A 21,282-nucleotide genomic window follows, 5' to 3' on the forward strand; every position below is an offset into this window, starting at 1 on the left:
TGTGTGTGTGTGTGTGTGTGTGTGTGTGTGTGTGCACTGTAGACAGGTAGGCAACAGAGTGAAGACAGAGTCTAGCATCACCCAGTACTGGAAGGAGGGCAAGAACATAACCGCAGACACACAGGACAGATTGTGTTACAGAACATTCCTGGAATAGATCTCTGACTCAGTCTCTTCCTCTTCTTCTTTTTCTTCATCTCTCATTGCTCCGTCTCTTTCACAGCACACTGCTGAACACTGGAGCAGAACCTGAGAACATTCAGTCCAGATGTATGTTGTTTGTTTGATGGCAGTGAGAGACAGGTGTTCTCAGGGCTCAGGGTTCGTTCTTTACCATTGAAACAGCATCTTTGTAGGAGCCGAAAAGCATTTTGTTGATGTTTAAGCGGTTGAATGGCACAAAGTTAATTAAGGCTTTCGGACAAGCAGAGAGAGTAGAGCCACACAGTTTTTTGACCTCTCTCTCACTCTATTTCTCTATCTCTCCTTTTTTTTGTATATTGAATATTATTATTTTCGAAAGTGGAAAAGATTTTGTTTTTGTATTATCCTTTAATGAAAAGTAAAAAATTTAACTTTACAAGTGGTCTCGTGGAATTTTTGGTGGATTTCGAAGCGGACGAGAGGGATAAGAGAGCGTCAAGCTATGGCTTTAATAAATGGAAAACTACACTGTTAAATCAAGTTTAATACTGTAAAAAAGATTATAAAATGAGATAAAATTACTGACAATTAACAGTAAAAGAAGTACTTGTTCCGTAATTTGATTGAGATTTGTTTGTTAATTTACAAAAATCTTGTGTAATTACAGAATTTTTCACAACAAAAATGTTGAATAAATGTGTTTTTGTCAATGTATAACATGTATAAGCACTGGTAATCTTTTATCTTTAACATTTTTCAGATTTTTTCCCCATTATACTTTTAAGGTAAAGTCAATGTTTAAATTTGAGTACACACCCTGGACAGAAGGGCGCCTTATTCAAATATTAAAGTTTGAATCTTTGCCGTCCAATCAGAGCATTGCACTCGGCTCCGCCTCCTCGAGCTCCGGGACAGTTGCGTGTGTGAGCTATGCTACATAGGGCTGTGCGATACTGCAAAATTTGGTATCGATCCAATACCAAGTGAATACAGGGCCAGTATTGCCGATACCGATACCAATACCGATACTTTTTACTACTACCATGTACTTTTGTGTAGGGGGGAGCAATGTATCATAATTTATTAAGTGAATGCATCATTAATATGCAAATTTGAATGAAAACTTGAATTTTCATGATTATTTAATTATTTTGTAAGTTTTGCCTTTAATTAATCATGTTTATGATGATAATAAAACACAGGACAAAATTTTCAGGCAAATAAAAAGCCACAGGCAGTGAGTGAGTGAGTGAGTGAGTGGGTGGGTTGAGTGAGTGAGTGAGTGGGTGGGTGGGTGAGTGAGTGAGTGAGTGAGTGGGTGGGTGAGTGAGTGAGTGTAGCAGTGGAAGCCGCGGAGCGGAGGAAAGGGGAGGGGCTAATTTAGCATGAGTGAAGAGAGAGAAGAGCGGTGTTATACGGCCAGTCGGTCACTCTGTAAATGCCTGGAGTTCTACAGAAGATAAACTGAAACTTAAGAATCGATCTCATCACACAAGTATCGATCAATACCCAATACCAACGTTAGTATCCACCCCTAATGCTACACTCTCTGCTCTCCTCCAAAAGTCCGTTGGCGAACTTGCTCCTCCAGAACTTTCTGTCTTCGGCTGCCAGGGAAAGGTGGAATCAAGTTTAACAAGGTAAACATTTTTTATGAGTGGAATTATTTAGATTATGTTGTTTATGTGAAATTATGTAGATTATGTGTTTTCAATTGCTACTAGCTAACGTTGCCAGTGAAGGGCAAATTGATAAGCATTTTAGCTGTGTCCAGATACTTTACCATTAGGCTAACGTTAGCTCTAAGGTAACTTACAGCTAGTTCTGTCGTTGGTTGTTAGGTTCATAGACTGTAACATTATCAGCCGGTCTGTGGACAATCTTTTTTTCTCCAACATTTGGCGGCCACAGTTGCTGCAGAGGTTGAAATTTGCTGTGGAAGTCAGTGTTATGCTTGCAGCTATTACAGACTCCCGCATTTTCCCCTCTTTGAAGTGACATCGCCTGTGAAGTGGCTGTTGAGTGTTTTGAGAAAAACGCGGTGCCTGATTTTGCATGCCAGAACATACTGTATTTCAGGCCAAAGTGTCATATTTACCTTAGTTAAGTTATACTGTTCATTTGTTGATGATTATAATGTTATGGCTGTTTGGCCAGTATTAAAAGATGTACTCCTGTTGCATTTGTGGAACATCTGTTCAGTCAGTAAATGCATATGTTGTGCTGTCCAGCAGGCTGAGCCAGATATATCCAGTGGTCCTGAAGTCCCGAAGTTGAGTGGTCCTCAGCTGAATCCTTGAAATTATTATTATTTTTTTTTAAAGTATATTTTTGGGCTTTTTATGCCTTTAATGGACAGTATAGTGGAGAGTGACAGGAAACAGAGAGAGGGGGAATGACATGCAGCGAAAGGCCGTCCGATGCGGGATTCGAACCGGGGCCGACTGCAGCGAGGACTGTAGCCTCTACACATGGGGCGCCTGCTTAGACCACTACGCTACACGACGCCCCAAATCCTTGACATTATTACTTTTCTAGGTAAGATATACAACTCTAGAAAATGTAAATGATGATTACATTGTGAATAAATAAATACATTTTTAAAACTTTTTCTTTTTACATGTGTTAGGACATTGAGCTTGGCCCATTTAAAAGCTACCAAGTTCACCTCAGCCTTGTCCTGGTGTTGGTAAATCCATGAGCCTTCACGTGGATCTATTTCTGTATTCTGTCTGCACATTTCTGGTGAGTAATTCCATACAAACACAAATTCATACACACTTCCAGTAAATGTTGACTTAAGTGTTGTACACAGAACTGCAAAGCACAGTATTCCCGCCTTGAACAGGCTGTGTATAAGGGGGCTTAACATTAACACTAGTTAGTTGTGTGGATCTGCATTAACCTCGGCGGATCGGGTGGGTTGAGCTCATAAAATTTACATTTTGGTTAATAACAGATGAATGGATGGAATGTTAAAATGAGGAACATAGTAATTCAATTCTCCAAAATTTTGTACATTATGTTTTGTTGACATGCAAATTATATAGGCACTGGGAGTTTATTCGAAAACTAGATTTTATTTGGCTACCTGTTCATCTGATTACTTGTTAGGTTATATTGTGGGGATGACATTGGTGCTTTCATAAAATATTTACACAATGAGATTTTTTACAAAATAATCATCAGTAATGACTAAGTGTGTAAAGGAAAATAATAGAATAGTCTGGTAAGTTCAGAAAATGATATCACTTTATTTTAATGCAGCCAGAGACAAAAGACAACACTATAATATCCATATATTTCCCAGTCCTAAGCCGACACTACTGGTTTTTATTTTAAGTATTTTGGTGCTGTGAAATACTGTATACCGTTATTGTCAAAAATTCTAAAAATATTGTGATATAAATTTTAATAAATATTTCTCATCACAACTTTGGTTTCAATGAAACAACTTTTGATCATATAATAATTGTTATCTCTGCTCTCTCCCTGATGCTGGTGTTAGGTCAATTGCTGCAACTCAGTCCATACAACCTGGCGAAACCCTTGATGTCCACATACAGTAACATTTGCTGCGCCCTTGCTGCTCCCTTGCATCAACAGCTACAGGACAGGACAGAAGGAGGCAGCACCTTGGAAACATCCTGACTAATAAAGGACACTTTTATGGCAATGGACTTTTCAAAACCTTGGACTTCTATCTCCCTATGGACTGTAGTAGTAAGCCAGGGTATACCTGGGTTATACAACTCACATTGTATATCCCAAACCGCCTGTTCAACATCAGTAATTTTAACCATCAAGATGATCTGTAAGTATCATACTGAGCACTCATGTATTTTTATTTAAAAAAAAAAAAAAAACTTGTTTAATGTTCACAATCTTTTTGGTCATTAAAGTATTACATCCAACTTTTAACTTGTATGTATTTTTTATTGATGTTTTTAGTAGTGTAAGATAGTGTCATATAACCAAAGGTCTTTGGGTTTTTACCAAAACAGGCTAAGATACTTAATAAAATACTTTTTTAACATGAAAGGTATGTTAAATATACCAGAAATCTATATAAAATTACATATAAAAACCAAAAATTAAAAGTAGATTGTTGCAATTTTAAACCCCCTACTGAGGTTTTCAACAGCTTTTGGACATTTTTTGAAAGAGAAATCAAATGTTTTTATGTGTGGTATATCATTTTATTACATCAAATATTAATTAATATACAAGTTTTTTTATGTAAAATTATGTAATAAAAACCAATTAATAACAGTACCTTTCTGCAATTTTAAGCCTTATTATTTGTATTATAACAATGTTAGACCTTATTTATAGGTAATTTCATTGTTTTTATACAGGTAAATGGTCTTTATTAAACATTAAAAAGCCCCAAAAATACGGAAAATCTCATGTAAAATTAAAGCTATAAACTGTAATTACGGAAAATTACTGTATTTTTAAAGGTTTTTTTTTTTACAATGTATTCAGGTAGCAACAGAAACCAGCAATGGATAGCTGACACAAAGTCACTGATGTCATCACACAGTCAGCTGATGCACCAGCTGATCAGATTGAAATGAGGCTTTAGCACTTTAAATTTAATCTACTACTGCATATTGGTCTCATAGCTGTTTAAATGAATTTGCCAACAGCTTGAGAAATGTCTTAAAACAGCAGGGATAAGTTGTTGTAGGTGTAGTATCACAAGGAAGCAATTCTCATACAAGAGTGTCACATACTGTTCGAGAGATGTAGAAAACAGTAGCGCTGTGTTTTAAACTTAGTCTCTGCTATCCAGGCCCCCATCTCGGCCAACTTTTTTCTTTTTGTGCTTTTATTGATAGAGCAGTGTAGAGAGACAGGAAATGGGGAGGCAGAGAGAGGGGGAAAGACATGCAGCAGGGGGCTTGTCCGATGCGGGACTCGAACCGGGGCCAACTGCAGCGAGGACCTTAGCCTCTGTATATGGGGCGGATGCTCAACCAACTGAGCTATATGCCCCTATCTTGGCCAACTTGACTGGAAGATCGTATGGACAGACTCAAAATGAACTGTGCTCTCTGCCGATTGTGCTCAAAATAAAAATAATATTAATAATAAAATTATGTCTGTTTTCATAGCATTTATATTTCAGGCTGTGTGGACACATCCTCTGAGAGTGATGGGGGCTGCTTGTTCCTGTTTGTCAACAATGCAAAACCATTTTATTTTGTGTTACTAAAATAACTAGGCCAGAATCCACCTGATGCCAGTACCACACCTGATGGTCTTTACAGCCTCCATGAGTGCAGCCACCATCATGGGCATGACATGGCTGCTCAAGGGACAGTTAGGGGAAAACATTAGTGTGTCAGTTATTATGTTAAAAATGAGCAACAGCTGCATCATGTTAGGGGTGGGCAATATATCAAATATACCACAAATTGTCACATAATTGTTTTAAGACAGTGGCATGAAATTCTCTTTGGTGTTTTGCTCCTCTCGCGCTCTCTCTCGTCAGTGAGGGTGGGAGGACTATAAATCACAGTACGCACAATATCGCCTGTCCATTATCTTTAGGTTTCCCCACACGCACATATGTCCAGTCATTGTGTCAGTGAGAGAGCAAGAGAGAGAGACATTGATTTGTGTATTTTAGTGCTAAAGTTATTACACAACACCACAGTAAAAATCTTATTAGCCTCCTACCACATGCATTTCAAAGACCTACCAACAGGCCTGAAAAGCAACAACAGCAGCTAAATAACAGGCTACAATAAACTCTTAAATACTATATTGAATATCCCCGAGAAACGTGCAGTAAAAGTCAACATTAAGCAACAGATCCCCTCATTCAGCATCATCATCATGAGAGCAGTTGCCTAACTTATTACTAAAGATAGTAATAATAATACACGACAGCAAGACCAAATCAAGCTGCTACAATAAATAATAAAAACCACATGAGACAATAAAATTAAATAGTATTTATGCCTATTTGAAGTTCATTCTGCATCTGAACATTACATCAAACTCTTGCAGAACAGCCTCCGCATTAATTCTAATATCATTATGGATGTGCATCAGTGCTCCACATCTGCAGTGTCAAAATTGGGCATTAAAGCAAAACCAAAAACCAAACTCCTCTTTAACTCCTGCTCTCCTCTTGAATCTAGGCTAAAACAAAACATAAGACAATTTACAAACAAACTTATAGACCATATCTCCCAGCCCTACATCACATGTTGGACGGATGTTAGTCTACCACCAGCTTCGGGTAGTGCACAGTGGACAAGAGTAGGAGGAGACAGTAATCAAAGGCTGGTTATGTGAGTGTGTACCCCAATAAACAATAAATAATATAGATTTTGCCCCTTTAAGATAAATGAAAACACAACTATATGTTATAAAACCTTCTTTTTGATCTGGTCTGACATGTCAGCGTGAACATAAGTCACACTGTAGTTGATTTTGTCATCTGAATTTCTTGTTTTGAATTCTGACTAAATTGCCCTGTCCTTAGAAGTTGAAAAGAAATTAAAATATAATTGTCTGCGTGAAAATTTTAACAATGATCCTCAAGCATGGCAGCTTCAGTGATTCAGAGAAGACATTCAGCAAAGAGAGACAAAGAGGAAGAGACCTGAAACCACAGCAGGTTGATGTAAAAAGATATTAGAAGCTGAAAAATCTCCACAGCAGTGCCATCACTGCCTTCCACCATTTTGATTAATACATTAACAAACCCACGTTGCTTGCCGCGCATGCGTTTGGGAGACTGTTGCTGGTTGATGCCATACAGAACCTAACTTGAGTCAAATTAACCACAGTAATTAACCACGGTAATCAACCACAGTTATAATGATAGTTAAAATTGAAATGGTAATACTAACCGCCTGGCATTTCTACAGTGATAAAGCGTGAAACCGGTAACCCTGTCTTCTCTACTGCTGATACAGAGTACATGTGGGATTAACAGTATTCGACTTAAAATGTACAGTCTAGTGTAACCATCCCCCCACCCATGTCAATAATCACTCCAACATGTACTGCAATGAAAAAATATTTTATTATTTTTCATTTAACAAGGTTTCAAAACCCTGTACAGTGACCTTATACAATATGACACTGCCCAGAACATGAGGCAGCTCTTAACTGTTGACATGGATATATGAGTCTGTGCCATGAAACTTCTGGACGTCATCTCAGGTCATCAGGTGTAACAAGTGACATATTCTGAACAATGTCAACAACATGAAAATGCTCTACAAATGTATTCTCCATCTGTCAGTCAGCATCCTGTTGCTTGTGATCTCATTCTGTAGATAGAAGAATTCTACAGCATGAAAGCATGAAAGTGACCAAGAGAGTGACATGATGTTGGACTGGGAAACAAATTCAGCCTGTGTGGTGTGGGGGTGCATGAAGGAATGTGTACTGGTGGCTGTATGACACCATGGATCTTTCTGCTGCAACATGTATGTGGCATGCTCTCATATGCACCCCAAATGACAGGCACACAGAGATGGATGGTACAAAGACTGAAAGGGCCAGTGAAAACTTGTTGGATTTCTTGATGGTCCACTTTAAGATTGACATGAATTTCACTCAAAAACGCCATGTTGTCAACAACACATAACACAACATTGTAGACCATACCTCTGCCCTGGCACTGTGCTAAAATATATATATTTTAATATATGATTCATCTCATCTAGATCAATGGTGTTTCTTGTGAGCTCTGTTCACCTGAATCTCACTGATGTGGTGTTGGCATATTAATATCATTGCTTGTGCCCTTGTCAATAGTACTGTGCAGGGTCTGTTGACCCCCTGCAGGGACTAAGCATCAGGGAGTCTGGGGTGGCTCGGTTGGAAACCTAGATTTTATGATTAGAAAGCCCAGCAGTGACATCTGCTGGTTAAAACGTAGCTGGTGTCCTCACTAATGTTGTAGCTTGACCAGAACAGCCACAGTCTGAATGACCATCATAACAGGACAAGTCCTGGTGGTAGGCCATATGTAAACAGATCCATACAGGTTTTATCTACTCTTTACCAGCCCTCTGTGAGCCTGTCATTGACAGCATGTGTATTCAGGGATTGGCTCAGTTCACAGACCTGAGCACACCATGTAGACTTCAAGGAGTTCAAAGGCCGCCAGTCACTGCTGGTTCCAGAAGTAAGTAGGTCCCTCCTGGTTTTCCAGGTGTTCTTCTCAGCTCCTGCATGACTGTGGTAAAATGACACATCAGGTTACATCATAATATTTCTTTCCTTTGAAAACTTTATTTCCAGATCATTTAACCTACTGCCCATGACCCTCTCAGGGTTTCTGGGCCCACAGGACCACCTTATCAGATGATTTATAACCTGCCACAAACAACAGCCAGACTTATCCCCCTATTTTGTACTATATGGACATGACCTGTTTTTTAATGTAATGAATTACCACTTCAAGTTAAACAAAGTGGCACATTATGAATATATATATATATACAGTGCCTATAGAAAATCATCATACCTATTTGAAATAGTTACTTTATGTGTTGTACAAGTTGAAATCAAAACCCATTTAAAATTAAAATTTTCCTACACAGCATCAAATGACCGACAAAAAAAGCGACAGCTCTGAAAAATATTAAGAAATGCAAAACTAAAATATCAGGGTTAGAAAAGGGAATTTGACTAATTAATTGTAATTACATTGTCCAGAATTTTTAAGATGTTATTTTCACTTTCAAACACCTGATTATGAGGGTTATAATGTGTACATACAGGTCAAAAAGTTCATTTCCAGGGTGTAATCTGGCAAAAGGTATAGATTTTCACAAGGTATGATGACTTCCTATAGGCACTGTATATATACATATGTATATACATATACCAAGTAATCAAGTAGCAACTGCACTATTGCTTTTTGTGATGCTAGTTTTAACCTTAATGTCTGATCCATGTGTCCCGACCGGTGAGTCTACTGATGTAGCATGAGACTTTGACTACATAGGGGCAAGGGCAGTATTGCCCTTAGTTTTTGTTATTTCAACATTATCAATTCTTTTTCCTCACTATTATCATATTCAATATTGGGATGAATTGTTTTCACTCATTGTAGACTATATGCTATCTACTTCAAAACATTTCACTCTGTATAGGGCCAGTTCTGTTTACCTAGGATTACAATAATGTAATTGTTTGAAAGTGAAATAGAGGAGTCTATGGTAGTTTGAATACTCTTGTGCTTTATTATCCATTCTTTTCTTTTATCTTTATACCCCATGGTTCTCCAAGCTCTTAAGGTTATTGTACATAGTGTATTTCTTCAATAGTGACTGTACTGATTCACATGAATGTTTTTTTTTGTTGTTGTTGTTTTTTTTTTGGGGGGGGGGTGGGTTGTGTGTGCCTGTGTTTAAAGTTGACTACTCAAGTGGCACAGTGGGTTGAGCATGTGCCCCATATGTAGAGGCTACAGTCCTCGCTGCAGTTGGCCCCGGTTTGAATCCTGCATCGGACAGCCTTTTACTGCATGTCATGCCCCTTCTCTCTCCCTCCCCATTTCTCGTCTCTCTCTACTGTACTATCTAATAAAGGCATAAAAAGCCCAAAAAATATTCTTTAAAGTTCACTACTCTGCAAGGTTTTCCCTGTTAGATTTAGCTACATAGTCGAAAGCACCACTCTTTGGAGGTTTGCTCCTATTGAGTCTGCACAGCTGTTCCTGTCGTTTGGAGATGGGAACACTTGATGTGCGGGAGGGAGGTGGGTTTGGGCGGACTGTTGGTGTTGAGTTGTGTCTCTGTATTTATTTTCTTTTTTTTTTATATTTTAATTTTATTTATTTATTCATTTTTTTGTTTACTTACTCCCCCCTTTCCTTCCCCTGTTTTGGGAAGAAACCATTTTGGTTAATAAAAGGGTCCAATTTACTCCCTCTAGGATCATAGCTGATAAAAACGGCAGATATTTGATTACTACAGACAGTTTGTGGTGAATTGTTGGTGAAGTAACCTACCTTTCTTAAAAACCCACCTCTTGACATTGGGTGGCGATCTGAACTTTGTTATTGACCCCATCTTGGACCGTTTGAACCCCTGAACTCAGGCCTAATCCTTCTTGTCCAAATCGATCTTGGAATTTATGCTCAAAAATGGCTTTGTTGATCCCTGGAGATTTTATAATCCACAAACTAAGGAATTTTCTTTTTATTCACACATTCACCTGTCATATTCCCGCATTGATTATTTTTTTATTTTTGACAATTTGCTTATCTCCACAGTGACTTCCTCTGAATACCATGCTATTGTCATTTCAGACCACGCTCCTGTAAGTGTAAACATTAAATTAATGGACCGACCCCGCTTTTCATCTCCCTGGAGGTTTAATTCTCTTTTGCTGTCCGACAAGGCAATGACTTTATCTCATCCTCAACTGATGACTTCATTGCTATCAATAAAAATGATTCTGTCTATTCATCTTTATTATGGGAATCACTTAAAGCATATCTATGAGGGCAAATTATTTCCTATTCAACATATTCTAGTAAGATCTGTAAGGCTAAATTGCACAAGCTAACAACTAAAATCCACGATACAGACCGAAAAATTGCAAGCGGTTAAACCCCAGCCTTGCAAAATCCACAGCTAGATTTGCAGGCAAAATACAATCTTGTTACAACAATAGTCGATTATATCCTCTATTAAAGCCATGCAAAGTAACAAAGTGCCCGGTCCCGACGGATTTCCAGTTGAGTTCTTTAAAAAAATTAATTAATAAACAAGCTCTCCTTATTATTTTGGTGTATAACAAATCCCTGTAACGTGGCTCATTGCCCCCTACCTTAACTCAGACATCCATTACCCTCCTCCTAAAGAGAGGGAAGGACCCTACGTCATGTGCCTCTTATAAACCTCTCTCTTTGTCAAATGTGGATAACAAAATTTTGGCTAAAGCCCTAGCAACTTGTCTTGAGGGGATTCTCCCAGGTATCATATCAGAGGAACAGAAGGGTGTCATTAAAGGGCGTCAACTATTTTTTAACATTCAAACGCCTCTTGAATGTAATTTTCTATAAACATTCTTCTCTAACTACTGAAGTTGTTATTGATTGATCGAGTTGAATGGAACAAGCTTTTTGCAGTACCGCACAAGTTTGGATCTGGGAACAGATTTATATCATGGATTCAACTTCTATACACCTCCCCCCAGGCAAGCGTTTACACAAATGACACTTGATCTATTGGTCAGCACATATTCATAAATTGAGTTATTGGTCTCAATCGCTTGTTGTGGTGTAGGCTGGAGGTTCAATCGTGTTCCTCATCTTTCCTGAGGGCCCTTCTCACCACCAACCCTATCAACTTTACAAGCAACCCTGTGGTGCTGTCGACCCCTAGGATTTGGTATCAGTTTAGGCGCTATTTCAAGTTTATGTCACCCTCCACAATGATGCCATTAGTGAAGAATCATTTTTCTTCCCCCATAATCCTTTGATGCCACCTACATGTTGTGGCAGAACTGAGGCATTAAGTTGTTTAGAGACCTCTACAAAGATGGAACTTTTGCTAGTTTTTCAGATCTATCCTCAGACTTTAATTTTCCTGTACCACGTTTGCTTTGTTACATTCAAGTTAGACTGTGTGCCGCCTCTCATTTTCCATGCTTCCCTTCCATCCCCGCTAACCAGCCGTGGGAGGACCTTTTGACTCTAAAACCACATCGGAAATCACTTATATCAAAGATATACGAAGAACTCTTGGTTTTCAATGTTCATTCTAATGCTAAAACTATTATTGCTTGGGAGCAAGAGCTGGGGATAGTTTTCACAGATCAGAGGTGGGATGAGGCTACAAATAGAATACGTTCAGGTACACCTTGTGCAAGGCTACAAATTATACTTTAAAGTATTACACAGAGTTCACCTGTTGTTTATCTGAAATCTATCCAAATGTTGTAGACCAATGTGACAGATGTAACACTTCCTCTTGTAATTTGAGTCATATGTTTTTCTTTTATTCCAGACCACAGAAGTTTTGGACAGATTATTCTATGACTTTGACAAAGGTTCTGGGGATCAATATAAAGATGAGCCCTTTTATGGCGATATTTGGGGTCTCTGTTGACTCTTCTTATTTTAATCCCTCACAGTTAGACATATTAGAAAAGATAATGTTCTCTCTGAAAGGCACCTCAGCTAATTTTTTTTATAAATGGAACTCTTTCATAGAATACATCAACTCCTTACATACTTTGCCCCCTGATTGACCCTCCACCAGCTACGTCCCTACCTCCCCACCTCCCCTTCCTATTTCTTTCTCTTATTCATTTATTTATTTCTTTTTTCTGTATCAACTCAGATTCTTTATATGATTTTCCTGTTTTCACTTTTTATTGTATTGTGTATTTTCTATATGATTGGTATATTCAGTTTTCGTATGTTTGACCTCAAGGCCTTGTTTGAGGGCTTGGAGGATGTTCCTGCTAAAAAGAAAAATCATATATTCCTATATGTGTTGTTGTACCCTGAATAAAGGGGTATTTGAAGGAAAAAAAAAAGATTTGTGAAGATGATCCCAAAAAGGCTGAGGATCAGATTTACCAAAGAATCAAAGTAAATCACAAATTCATGAGTTCTGCAAATTACCTGAGAACTGTGACTAACAGCTTATGTTGTTAATGAGTTGATGTTAGTGTGACCTCTACGCTAACAAAGTATAACATCTCTGTGTCTCTAGTCTTCATCTGTAAACCTTCTAACATCACTATGATCTGAATGAATAATAAACATCTAATTTCACACAGTCATGTTTCCATAAAGGAAACTGAACAGGAAAAATTCAGGCTGACTACTCGCCTAGAGTGTGAGGGTTTGGATGGGGTTCATCATGATCATGTTGACTGCTACAAATCCAGAGATACATCAGATTATTGAAAACATGAGGAGGTTCACCTGAAAGCTGATAATTAACATGACGAAATTTGGTAATATTTGGTCCTAAAATGACATTTGGTCATATTTGAAACAACAGGAGTGAGTTTTTGTAGCTGAGTTAATTCACGAACATACAGTTGATTTAATGATGTAAAGTGATTAATGTTACTGAACTTAAACTGAAACCACAGAAGGTAATTCAACAGACAAGAACCGACACACAGTCAAGTGACTATCTGTTTGACCCAGCAGCTTAAAGCTACTGTCAAACAAGCTAGCTTCACGTTAGCACATTGGGCTACACAATGGGCTAACCAGGAAGTAAACAACGGTGTAACGTTAGGAATGTTTCAAGGTTTCATCATGTCATCGGCATAAACACATTTTAATACACAGTAACAATAACAGGATAAGTGTTAGTGATGTGATACTCACCTTGGAGGCCATCAAATCCCTGAGCCAGCGTCCAGACACCCGGATGTTAAAGTATCAGTCTTAGGTTTTCATCAATGTGATGGTACACCTGCAGTGTTACACATGTTTCCTCTGTCTGTCAGAACCTCAACACTGTAAACCAGCCCAACACAACAATGTGGTGAATTTGCTGTGTGGCACTGCATTGCAGTCATCTCTGACCTCCAAGCTCATGGCCATCCACTCCTCCATCAGCGCACCCCACCCCCCCCACTGCATGTCACCTCCTTCATAATGTCTCCACCTACCTGACTCTCCTGTCCACTCGAAATTTCAACATCTTCCCCCGGATCAGTCATGAACCAGCAGCGTAGGAGATGGGACAAACGGACAGAGACACGGAGGAGAGGTGGAGAGTAGCTGGAGGGATGGAGGGGAGGAGGGAAATACCCACCGCCGTCCTCGTCTCTCTCCCACAGACTGCATGACTCCTCTCTTTACTCGTTTCCCCACCTGTCTCACCCTCCCTCTTTTGCTTTATCCCCCTCCTCCCTCTCTACCTCTCTCTCTGTCTCTCTCACACACACACAAACACATACACACACACACACACGCACACACACACACACACACACACACACACACACACACACACACGCACACACACACAGTATCCTGGCTGAAAACTGCAACACTCAGCTTATTCAGACTGGCTGATGTACACTATCTCTAATATGGTCTCTCTCTCTATCTTTATCTCATTTGCTGGCCAACTCTCTCTCTCTCTCCCTCTCGCTCTCTATCTGTATCTCTCTTTCTCTCTCTCTCTGCCCCCCCACCCTTCTCTCTCACTGCCTCTCTCTCTCTCCCTCTCTCTCTCTCTGCCCCCCACCCTTCTCTCTAACTGCCTCTCTCCCTCTCTCTGTGTATGTGTATTTCTCTCTCTCTCTGTCTTGGTTTTCTCAGTGCTCAAATAAAAACCCCAGGTGGTCTCAACTACTGTCAGAGCTCAGAATGACAGCCTCCTTCCATCTGTCAGGACAGGAGTGGATGCCTGATCAGCTGGAGCCACAGAGGTGGGGGTTGGGTAATTTTCAGTAATAACTCCACTTTATGATAATTCCACTGGTCGTCCCGAAGGCATGATGATGAATTTCATGATCATATATTTGCAAGATTAAACGGGACATATTATACTCCTTTTCAACAAGTTTAAATAAGTCTCAGAGGTCCCCAAAACATGTCTTTGAAGTTTCTGGCTAAAAAATACACTCCGATCCTATATTTCAGCGTGCCTGTAAACCTCTCTTTTTCAGCCCTGTTCAGAACAGACTGTTTCTGTGTCTGTAGCTTTAAATGTAAATGATCTGTGCCTGACCACGCCCCTCTCCGGAAGGGGATGCAGCTTGGGCTTCTGGTACCATGCTGTAATGTTTACGGTGACCGTGACCTGGCATCAGAAGCGCTTTGGTTCAACCATACGACTTTTATTCAGAATCTGACCCAGAAGGAGAGGCTCCTGAAGAAGTTCCAACTCTACAACTGCAGCAGGACGTTTCTGATTGGTTGGTAACCAATTTTGTGTATTTTGCCCTTACATTTTCAGTTTGTTGATGTGTGGCACACAGTTACTAACATGTAGCTAGGTAGCTAATGCTAACTGTTACTGTCTCGTCATTACTGGGAGCTCTTTTGGTAAATAAGCACTATTGTGAATTGTGTAATGTAGTTATCTGTCATGCCTCCTTAGATATACTTTTACAGTCTATGAAAATGTTTGTTGACTGAGGACTGCTACAGGTGTTCAATGTCGAAACTAGTAAGATACTTTAATAGATGCTGACAAAGTAAATCATTTTTATTTTATTAATTTTTATCCATGTTTTGAGAAGAAATGCTCATCATGACATCTTCCTTTATGTAGTAAATTTATTTTGTGTATTACAATGAAAGCTGTAAATCAGCATAAACATTCATCTTTAGTCAAAGACGGGGCTGTGCAGTGTTTTCTACACTACACTGTTGTCAAGCTCCACATTATATGCAATAAGTGACATGTTATAAATTACCCATGTTATATGCGCTTGATATGTAACCAAGCTTACTTCTTACCCACCTTAGCTCCACTGTCTGTCAGTTTTTGAATTTCATAAGCTTTATATTCTGGTGAATGTTACCATTTTTCTCTATATTTTGGATAGGTGCTCCTGTGGAAACTGTACAACCATGCCCACAGAAGCTGAGAATATCTGCTGCTAGGAGATACCACAGGTAGCATTCTCACTAGACAAACTAATCAGTAATTTGTTTTGATTACATTACATTTATAATAAACCATAGCATTTACCATTTGTAATTCACTGTAGGTTACCAGACGGCTATGGGATATCGAAGAAGAATTACCATGTATGGTAGACCGTCCTGGGTTGGAGCCGGGTTGCCTCAATGTGTACTCCCTCCAGAATGCCTGCAACATATACCGCGCTGACTGCGGTACTTTACGGTTGAGAGGAATACACCAGTACGTTTTGCTTCTTTGTAAAAACATATAGTTTCAATCTAAATAAAATATGTTAGGCAGTCTTCTTTTACTTCAGTGCACATCATTTTACAATGGTAATAACACACCACATATGGAGTAACACACCCTCAAATAAATTAGTTTAGCATCTCCTTGATTTGTAAAGTTTTTATATCAGCAGATAGTGTGCATATAATATATGAATTCAGAGGAGTCATTTCTTTAGAAACGATCAAGCATTTATTTACATCAAATGAGGCACTTATAATCAGTGATAATAAAAAAGCTGTAGGATTCACTGGATCTGTCATGCCCTCTGCCTCATAGTCCTCTCCCCCTCTCTGTGCAGGTTGCTAATTGCTGATGCTGGTCAGCTGTGCGGGAGTGCCCTGGTGTCGCTGATTGCTGTCTGCTGTCTCAGCCTACTTAAGCTCCCTGCGTCAGTCAGTCAGCGCTGGATTGTAGACTCAGCTACCGAGTTAGTTCCGTCTCCAGCTCCTGAAAACGTATTCTAGTTGTCTCCATTCAGTCTGCCGTATACCCCTTCTAACCTGTTTCTCTTCTGCCCAGGATCACCTGCACTCCCACCCGGCCTCCAGCTTCCAGATCTCCTGCCCGGCTCAGCTCTCCTGCCTGCCACGCTCCTCCAGCCATCATCCGCCTCATCATCTGTCCCTTTCATCTGCCCCGCACCTTCTCTTGCAATAAAACTCTTTGTAACCGCCATCTGCCTCCAGTCTCTGCCTATTGAGTCCACCTACCTGGTCTGTAACAGGATCCATATAAAAGAGAGACACAACATAGATATGTTTGCAAGACTAAATGCCCTCACCAGTTGTTTTAGTTGGTACAGGTATCTAGCCTATAGGAGCTTTGCGAGCTGATGCTGGGGCTTCCTTGGTCGCAGAATCTGGGTCGTCGTTCCAGCCTGCGTGGTCCTACGCATCCATGCCGTGTTTCCTGACGCCACAGGCTAGTACATGGGTTTTAGACTGCCCCATGATAGAACCGGGACACATAGCTGGATATGACATCCTCCTTCTCAGGCCGCTTGAACTGTGCAGTGAGGTCCTCTGGGATGGGGATGGCCAAAGCAGCTTCTGTGTATGGTCCCAGGTCAACAAAGACATTTTCAAATATGAGGTCCACTAGGTTTGATAAAACACAAAAGATTTTGTTTACAATTTTTTTTGTTGTTGTTGTTTTTTTACAAAACAATGACTGAAAGTCTGTTTCTAACTACCTCCTGACATTTTCTTTACTGTATTTGTTGTTGGTGGAACAGTCATAACATTATATGAGCAATACTTAATACAATGTGTACAAAACATTTCTTGGTTGAAAAATAAAATAATATAACACTTATAGAATGTAGGCTCAGTCTTAACTAGTTTAGCTCTGCATTCTCCCTTCATGGCCTTTGGAAATTGGACCTTGAACATTGTAGTACATGGCAGCCAGGTAGAGTCTGGAGGTACAGTAAAGAGAAAATCAAAGATGTTAATATTGACAAACCTTAGCCTACACACTCTCACAAGTTCTAAGTAACAACAGCTTCATTTACCTGCACAGCATTCCAAGACTGATAAATGACTGTTTATCAAAAGTAGATGCCCTTCAGATGGCTACAGACCTGTACTTCTGATGTGAGGCTGAAAAGTCTTCAAGGATAACTGTGTGCCTACAGTATGCGTCTCCAGTCGGTCAGTCTGGCATGCAACATCCCTTGTTGCAGGAAGCTGTATAGATGCACTTGATGTGCTGGCCTGAACAGATGAAACAGAGGTTACACCAACATCTCCTCAAATGTATAGTTATGGCAACAGCTGCAAGCAGTGCAAAAATGATAACAACAAATGTACTCAATTATGTGTAAATTGGGTTGTCAAAAGCTTGTAAATGCTGCAAATAGCTCACTATCCGTGCAAAATGCAAAAAATGTGTATTATAGACTATCCCCTTTCACATATTCCCTGTAACTTTGCGCTTATCTATTCATTCCCTACAGGCACTGTATCTGTAAACATGATATACGTTAAAACGACCATCATAAGGCATGACTCTCAATAATAACTGTTTGCACTAACAAACAAGCCCAGACACCTATGCTAATCACTGCAAAGCTTGTTTAGTCTGAATTTTACCGGCTTGACTTTACAGACAGCTAAAACGCCCTTCAAGTGTGATAAAGTTAGCAGGGTGGCTCTAATCAACGTCACACAGCGATACTAAGCAGAAGAATTGCATACAATCTGTACGTGGCTATACCCGGCTGTGTGGACGAGGCAAAACGCTAGCCACATTAGCTGCCATGCTAACAACACACGTAACAGGCTCTCGTGTACATACAGTAAAGCAACATAAAATGGCAAAACTTACAACTCCCAAGTTTGAAGTTGGGTCTCGGACAGTCGGCGCAGATCCATGCTTTATTTTCAGAATGTAGCGAATCCCGCATTGTACTGGCCCTCGTTGAGAAAGCAGTCCTAAGTGAAATGGTTATCCCACTACAACATTTTAGGAGTTGTAGCGGGGACCTTTCCATCAGAAATAAAATAAAACAAATCCACTGGGTCTTCAGATCCTCAGACGTAGGGGTTTGTACAGTCAACAACTGAGCAACTAGCGTGCATCGTTCGTAACTTGAACATAGTTTTACCAGAGCTGGTGATGCGATGGAATAAATGATAGCGGCTGCAAGGCGGACTCAGAAGGCGGAACACACACCTAGCTCGGGGAGTGTCACCCACCTGGGGGAGGTGTTATTTCCCTTCATGACGACATCAAGGGAAAATCTCCAATTGGCCTGTGTGAGAACACATTTTCTGAAAGGTGGAGCAAGCAAAAGACGGAGAGGATGGACTTTTCTCATGTTTGGGGGTTTGTAGACAGGCCGGGGACACATATTATTGTTAGAAATCCATGGTAAAGTGCATTTTGCATAATATGTCCCCTTTAACCATCAAGATGATCTGCAAGTATCATACTTAGCACTCGTATTTTTTTTTTTTTTTTAAACTTGTTTAATGTTCACAATCTTTTTGGTCAACTTTAGCCTTGTATGTATTTTTCATTTGTGTTTTTAGTAGTGTAAGATAGTGTTATATAACCAAAGGTCTTTGGGTTTTTACCAAAACAGGCTAAGCTACTATTAATAAAATACTTCTTCTTTTTTTTTTTAAAGAATTCTTTTGGGCTTTTTGTGCCTTCAATGGACAGGACAGTAGAGAGACAGGAAATGGGGAGGCAGAGAGAGGGGGAATGATACACAGGAAAGGGCTGTCCGAAGCGGGAATTGAACTGGGGGCCAGCTGCAATGAGGACTGTAGCCTCTATATATGGGGCACCTGCGTAACCCACTGCGCTACGTGACGCCCCTAAAATACTTTTTTAACATGTAACGTATGTTAAATATGTAAGAAATCTATGTAAAATTCAGTGTCTCTCACTGTGTTTTCGGTTTTTGAAAAGAAGTAACAGTTTTCTCATAATTTGCAATTGTTTGAAGCCATGTAGAAGCCAAATTCTGGGCAGATTTCCACATTGCCATGGCAACTGCAGCTCCTGACCTGACCTCTGACAGGCAAGGGCTGCGTGATGTCATTGCTACAGTGACACAGAGAAGATTTTTTTCCCTAACCCTAACCCTATCCCGGCAGTAGCCCCCGTGGCACTCAAAATTTCCCAGGAATTTTCTAGTTAAACATTAAAAAGCCCCAAAAAATATGGAAAATCTCATGTAAAATTAAAGCTATAAACTGTATTTTAATAAATTACTGTACTTTTATGTGATAGTTATTTTCCGTTATTTTACTGTATTTTTCTGCCACCCCCGCTGCCTGAATATTACTGTTTTTTTAAGTTTTTTTTTTTTTACAGTGTACTCAAAGTTAGGTCTACATGTCAGCTGAGTCCCAGTGGAACTGTCTGCATCCTGTTTGCTGATTCAGCCATGTGGACCAAGTAAGCTTTCTGGAGATGGAGCTAATAATCACAAGAAGCCTTAAGTTATGTTAATTTTAACGGATTCTAGGCGTTCAGTCTTTCTGCTACATGGACGGGGATGCTCATGCTCATGGTTCTCTTCACAGAAGAATTGTCTCTGATGATTTTAGCAGAATGTAGCCATATTGCTTCTGCTTCTACTGGTGTGATTGTACTGCCACTCATTGCACATGTGAACCATGGATGTGTAGAGTAGTCAGTGAATATTATTGCTTTCTATGAAGAAAGAGACCATTAACATTGGGTGGCTCATACTAATCACTCCAGACATGGTATAAGTCAATGTAAAGAAAATGAAATTTGTTAAGTAGAATATTTTTGAAAAAATTACTTTTTATATTACTGCATTTTATGGAATCATCTTTGGACTGTTTCTATAAATGTGTTGCTTTATGAATGCATGCATGCATTCACACACAAACACACACACACACACACACACACACATATTGACAGACAAATGCCAACCCGATGTCCATCATGTGGATTCACCTTCAAAATAAGAGTTTCAAGCAGGTAAGAAGGGCTTATTAGAGGCTCTTATTTTCAAAACCTGAAACAGGTAAGAGGAGCTTACTGTAGGCTCTGTGTTAGAATGTTTAAGTAGTTCCTACCGACACAGACAAGCAAATACAGTAGTATCATCAGCAATGCTTCACATACTTTGTACTAGATGATGCCACCATCACATCCAGTTTCTATAATATACACAGTATATAAATTTTTCCAGGAATTTTCTAGTTTAAAACTGTTATACTCAATGTGGCTGACTAAGCTTTAAAGCGGCTGTAGGTAAAAATCTTGAAAAAAAGCTGCGAGCCCTTCATTTCAGTTAGCAGATGGCTAAACTGTTAGCATCATTCAACACAGCCAATCATCACCTACTTTTATGCAAATCTACCTACACAACCAACAACCTACCACATGCACATATTACAGGTACATGAAAGTAGCAACCTGTCCAGGTGAAGAGCAGCAGGTTCTCTCCATCTCTGAAACAATTCACTGATACTGACACATGTACATCTTAAGAGACGTGCACACATATCTGCCATGGACTAGATTCTCTACATTCTGAAACCAGATCCAGGAAGAGGAGCAGATGTCCAGTTTTCTCTCAGATCAGTTTAATTATAATAAGGTGATTAATGGCACTGTGAAATTCCCATTGTCTTTTGACATAAGACTTAAGCTGCTGAGCAGCCTAGGGTCTCTGATGTTGTATGTTGTGCTTCATTATAAGCCACACATTCTCAGTGGAAGATGGGCCTGGACCAAAGGCAGACTA

The 21,282-nt window shown here is 39.6% G+C and overlaps 2 protein-coding genes across 3 annotated transcripts in view; one reads left to right on the plus strand and one right to left on the minus strand.

Annotated features, from left to right (window-relative positions):
* Positions 1–21,282, minus strand: part of plekha6 (pleckstrin homology domain containing A6) — a 91,736-nt gene that overhangs the window by 63,232 nt on the left and 7,222 nt on the right. The window lies entirely within an intron of this gene.
* LOC147818056 (uncharacterized) lies at positions 14,873–16,799 on the plus strand. Its single transcript, XM_087178925.1, has 5 exons — positions 14,873–15,033; positions 15,670–15,739; positions 15,835–15,989; positions 16,339–16,467; positions 16,560–16,799. The coding sequence occupies exons 3-5, from the start codon at positions 15,877–15,879 to the stop codon at positions 16,738–16,740; spliced, it is 423 nt and encodes a 140-aa protein (XP_087035051.1). The 5' UTR covers positions 14,873–15,033; positions 15,670–15,739; positions 15,835–15,876; the 3' UTR covers positions 16,741–16,799.

Source organism: Seriola lalandi, unplaced genomic scaffold, assembly GCF_002814215.2.
Source record: "Seriola lalandi dorsalis isolate HSWRI2012SDOR001 ecotype SW California unplaced genomic scaffold, Sedor1 jcf7180002054748, whole genome shotgun sequence".
Lineage (NCBI taxonomy): Eukaryota > Metazoa > Chordata > Actinopteri > Carangiformes > Carangidae > Seriola > Seriola lalandi.

What these genes read in the sequence shown, in the direction of transcription:
- LOC147818056 (XM_087178925.1), top strand. Translation starts at nt 15,877, where the DNA reads ATGGTAGACCGTCCTGGGTTGGAGCCGGGTTGCCTCAATGTGTACTCC. An exon ending in CGGTTGAGAGGAATACACCA is followed by an intron (nt 15,990 to 16,338) that starts GTACGTTTTGCT and finishes CTCTCTGTGCAG; the next exon opens with GTTGCTAATTGCTGATGCTG. An exon ending in ATTGTAGACTCAGCTACCGA is followed by an intron (nt 16,468 to 16,559) that starts GTTAGTTCCGTC and finishes TCTTCTGCCCAG; the next exon opens with GATCACCTGCACTCCCACCC.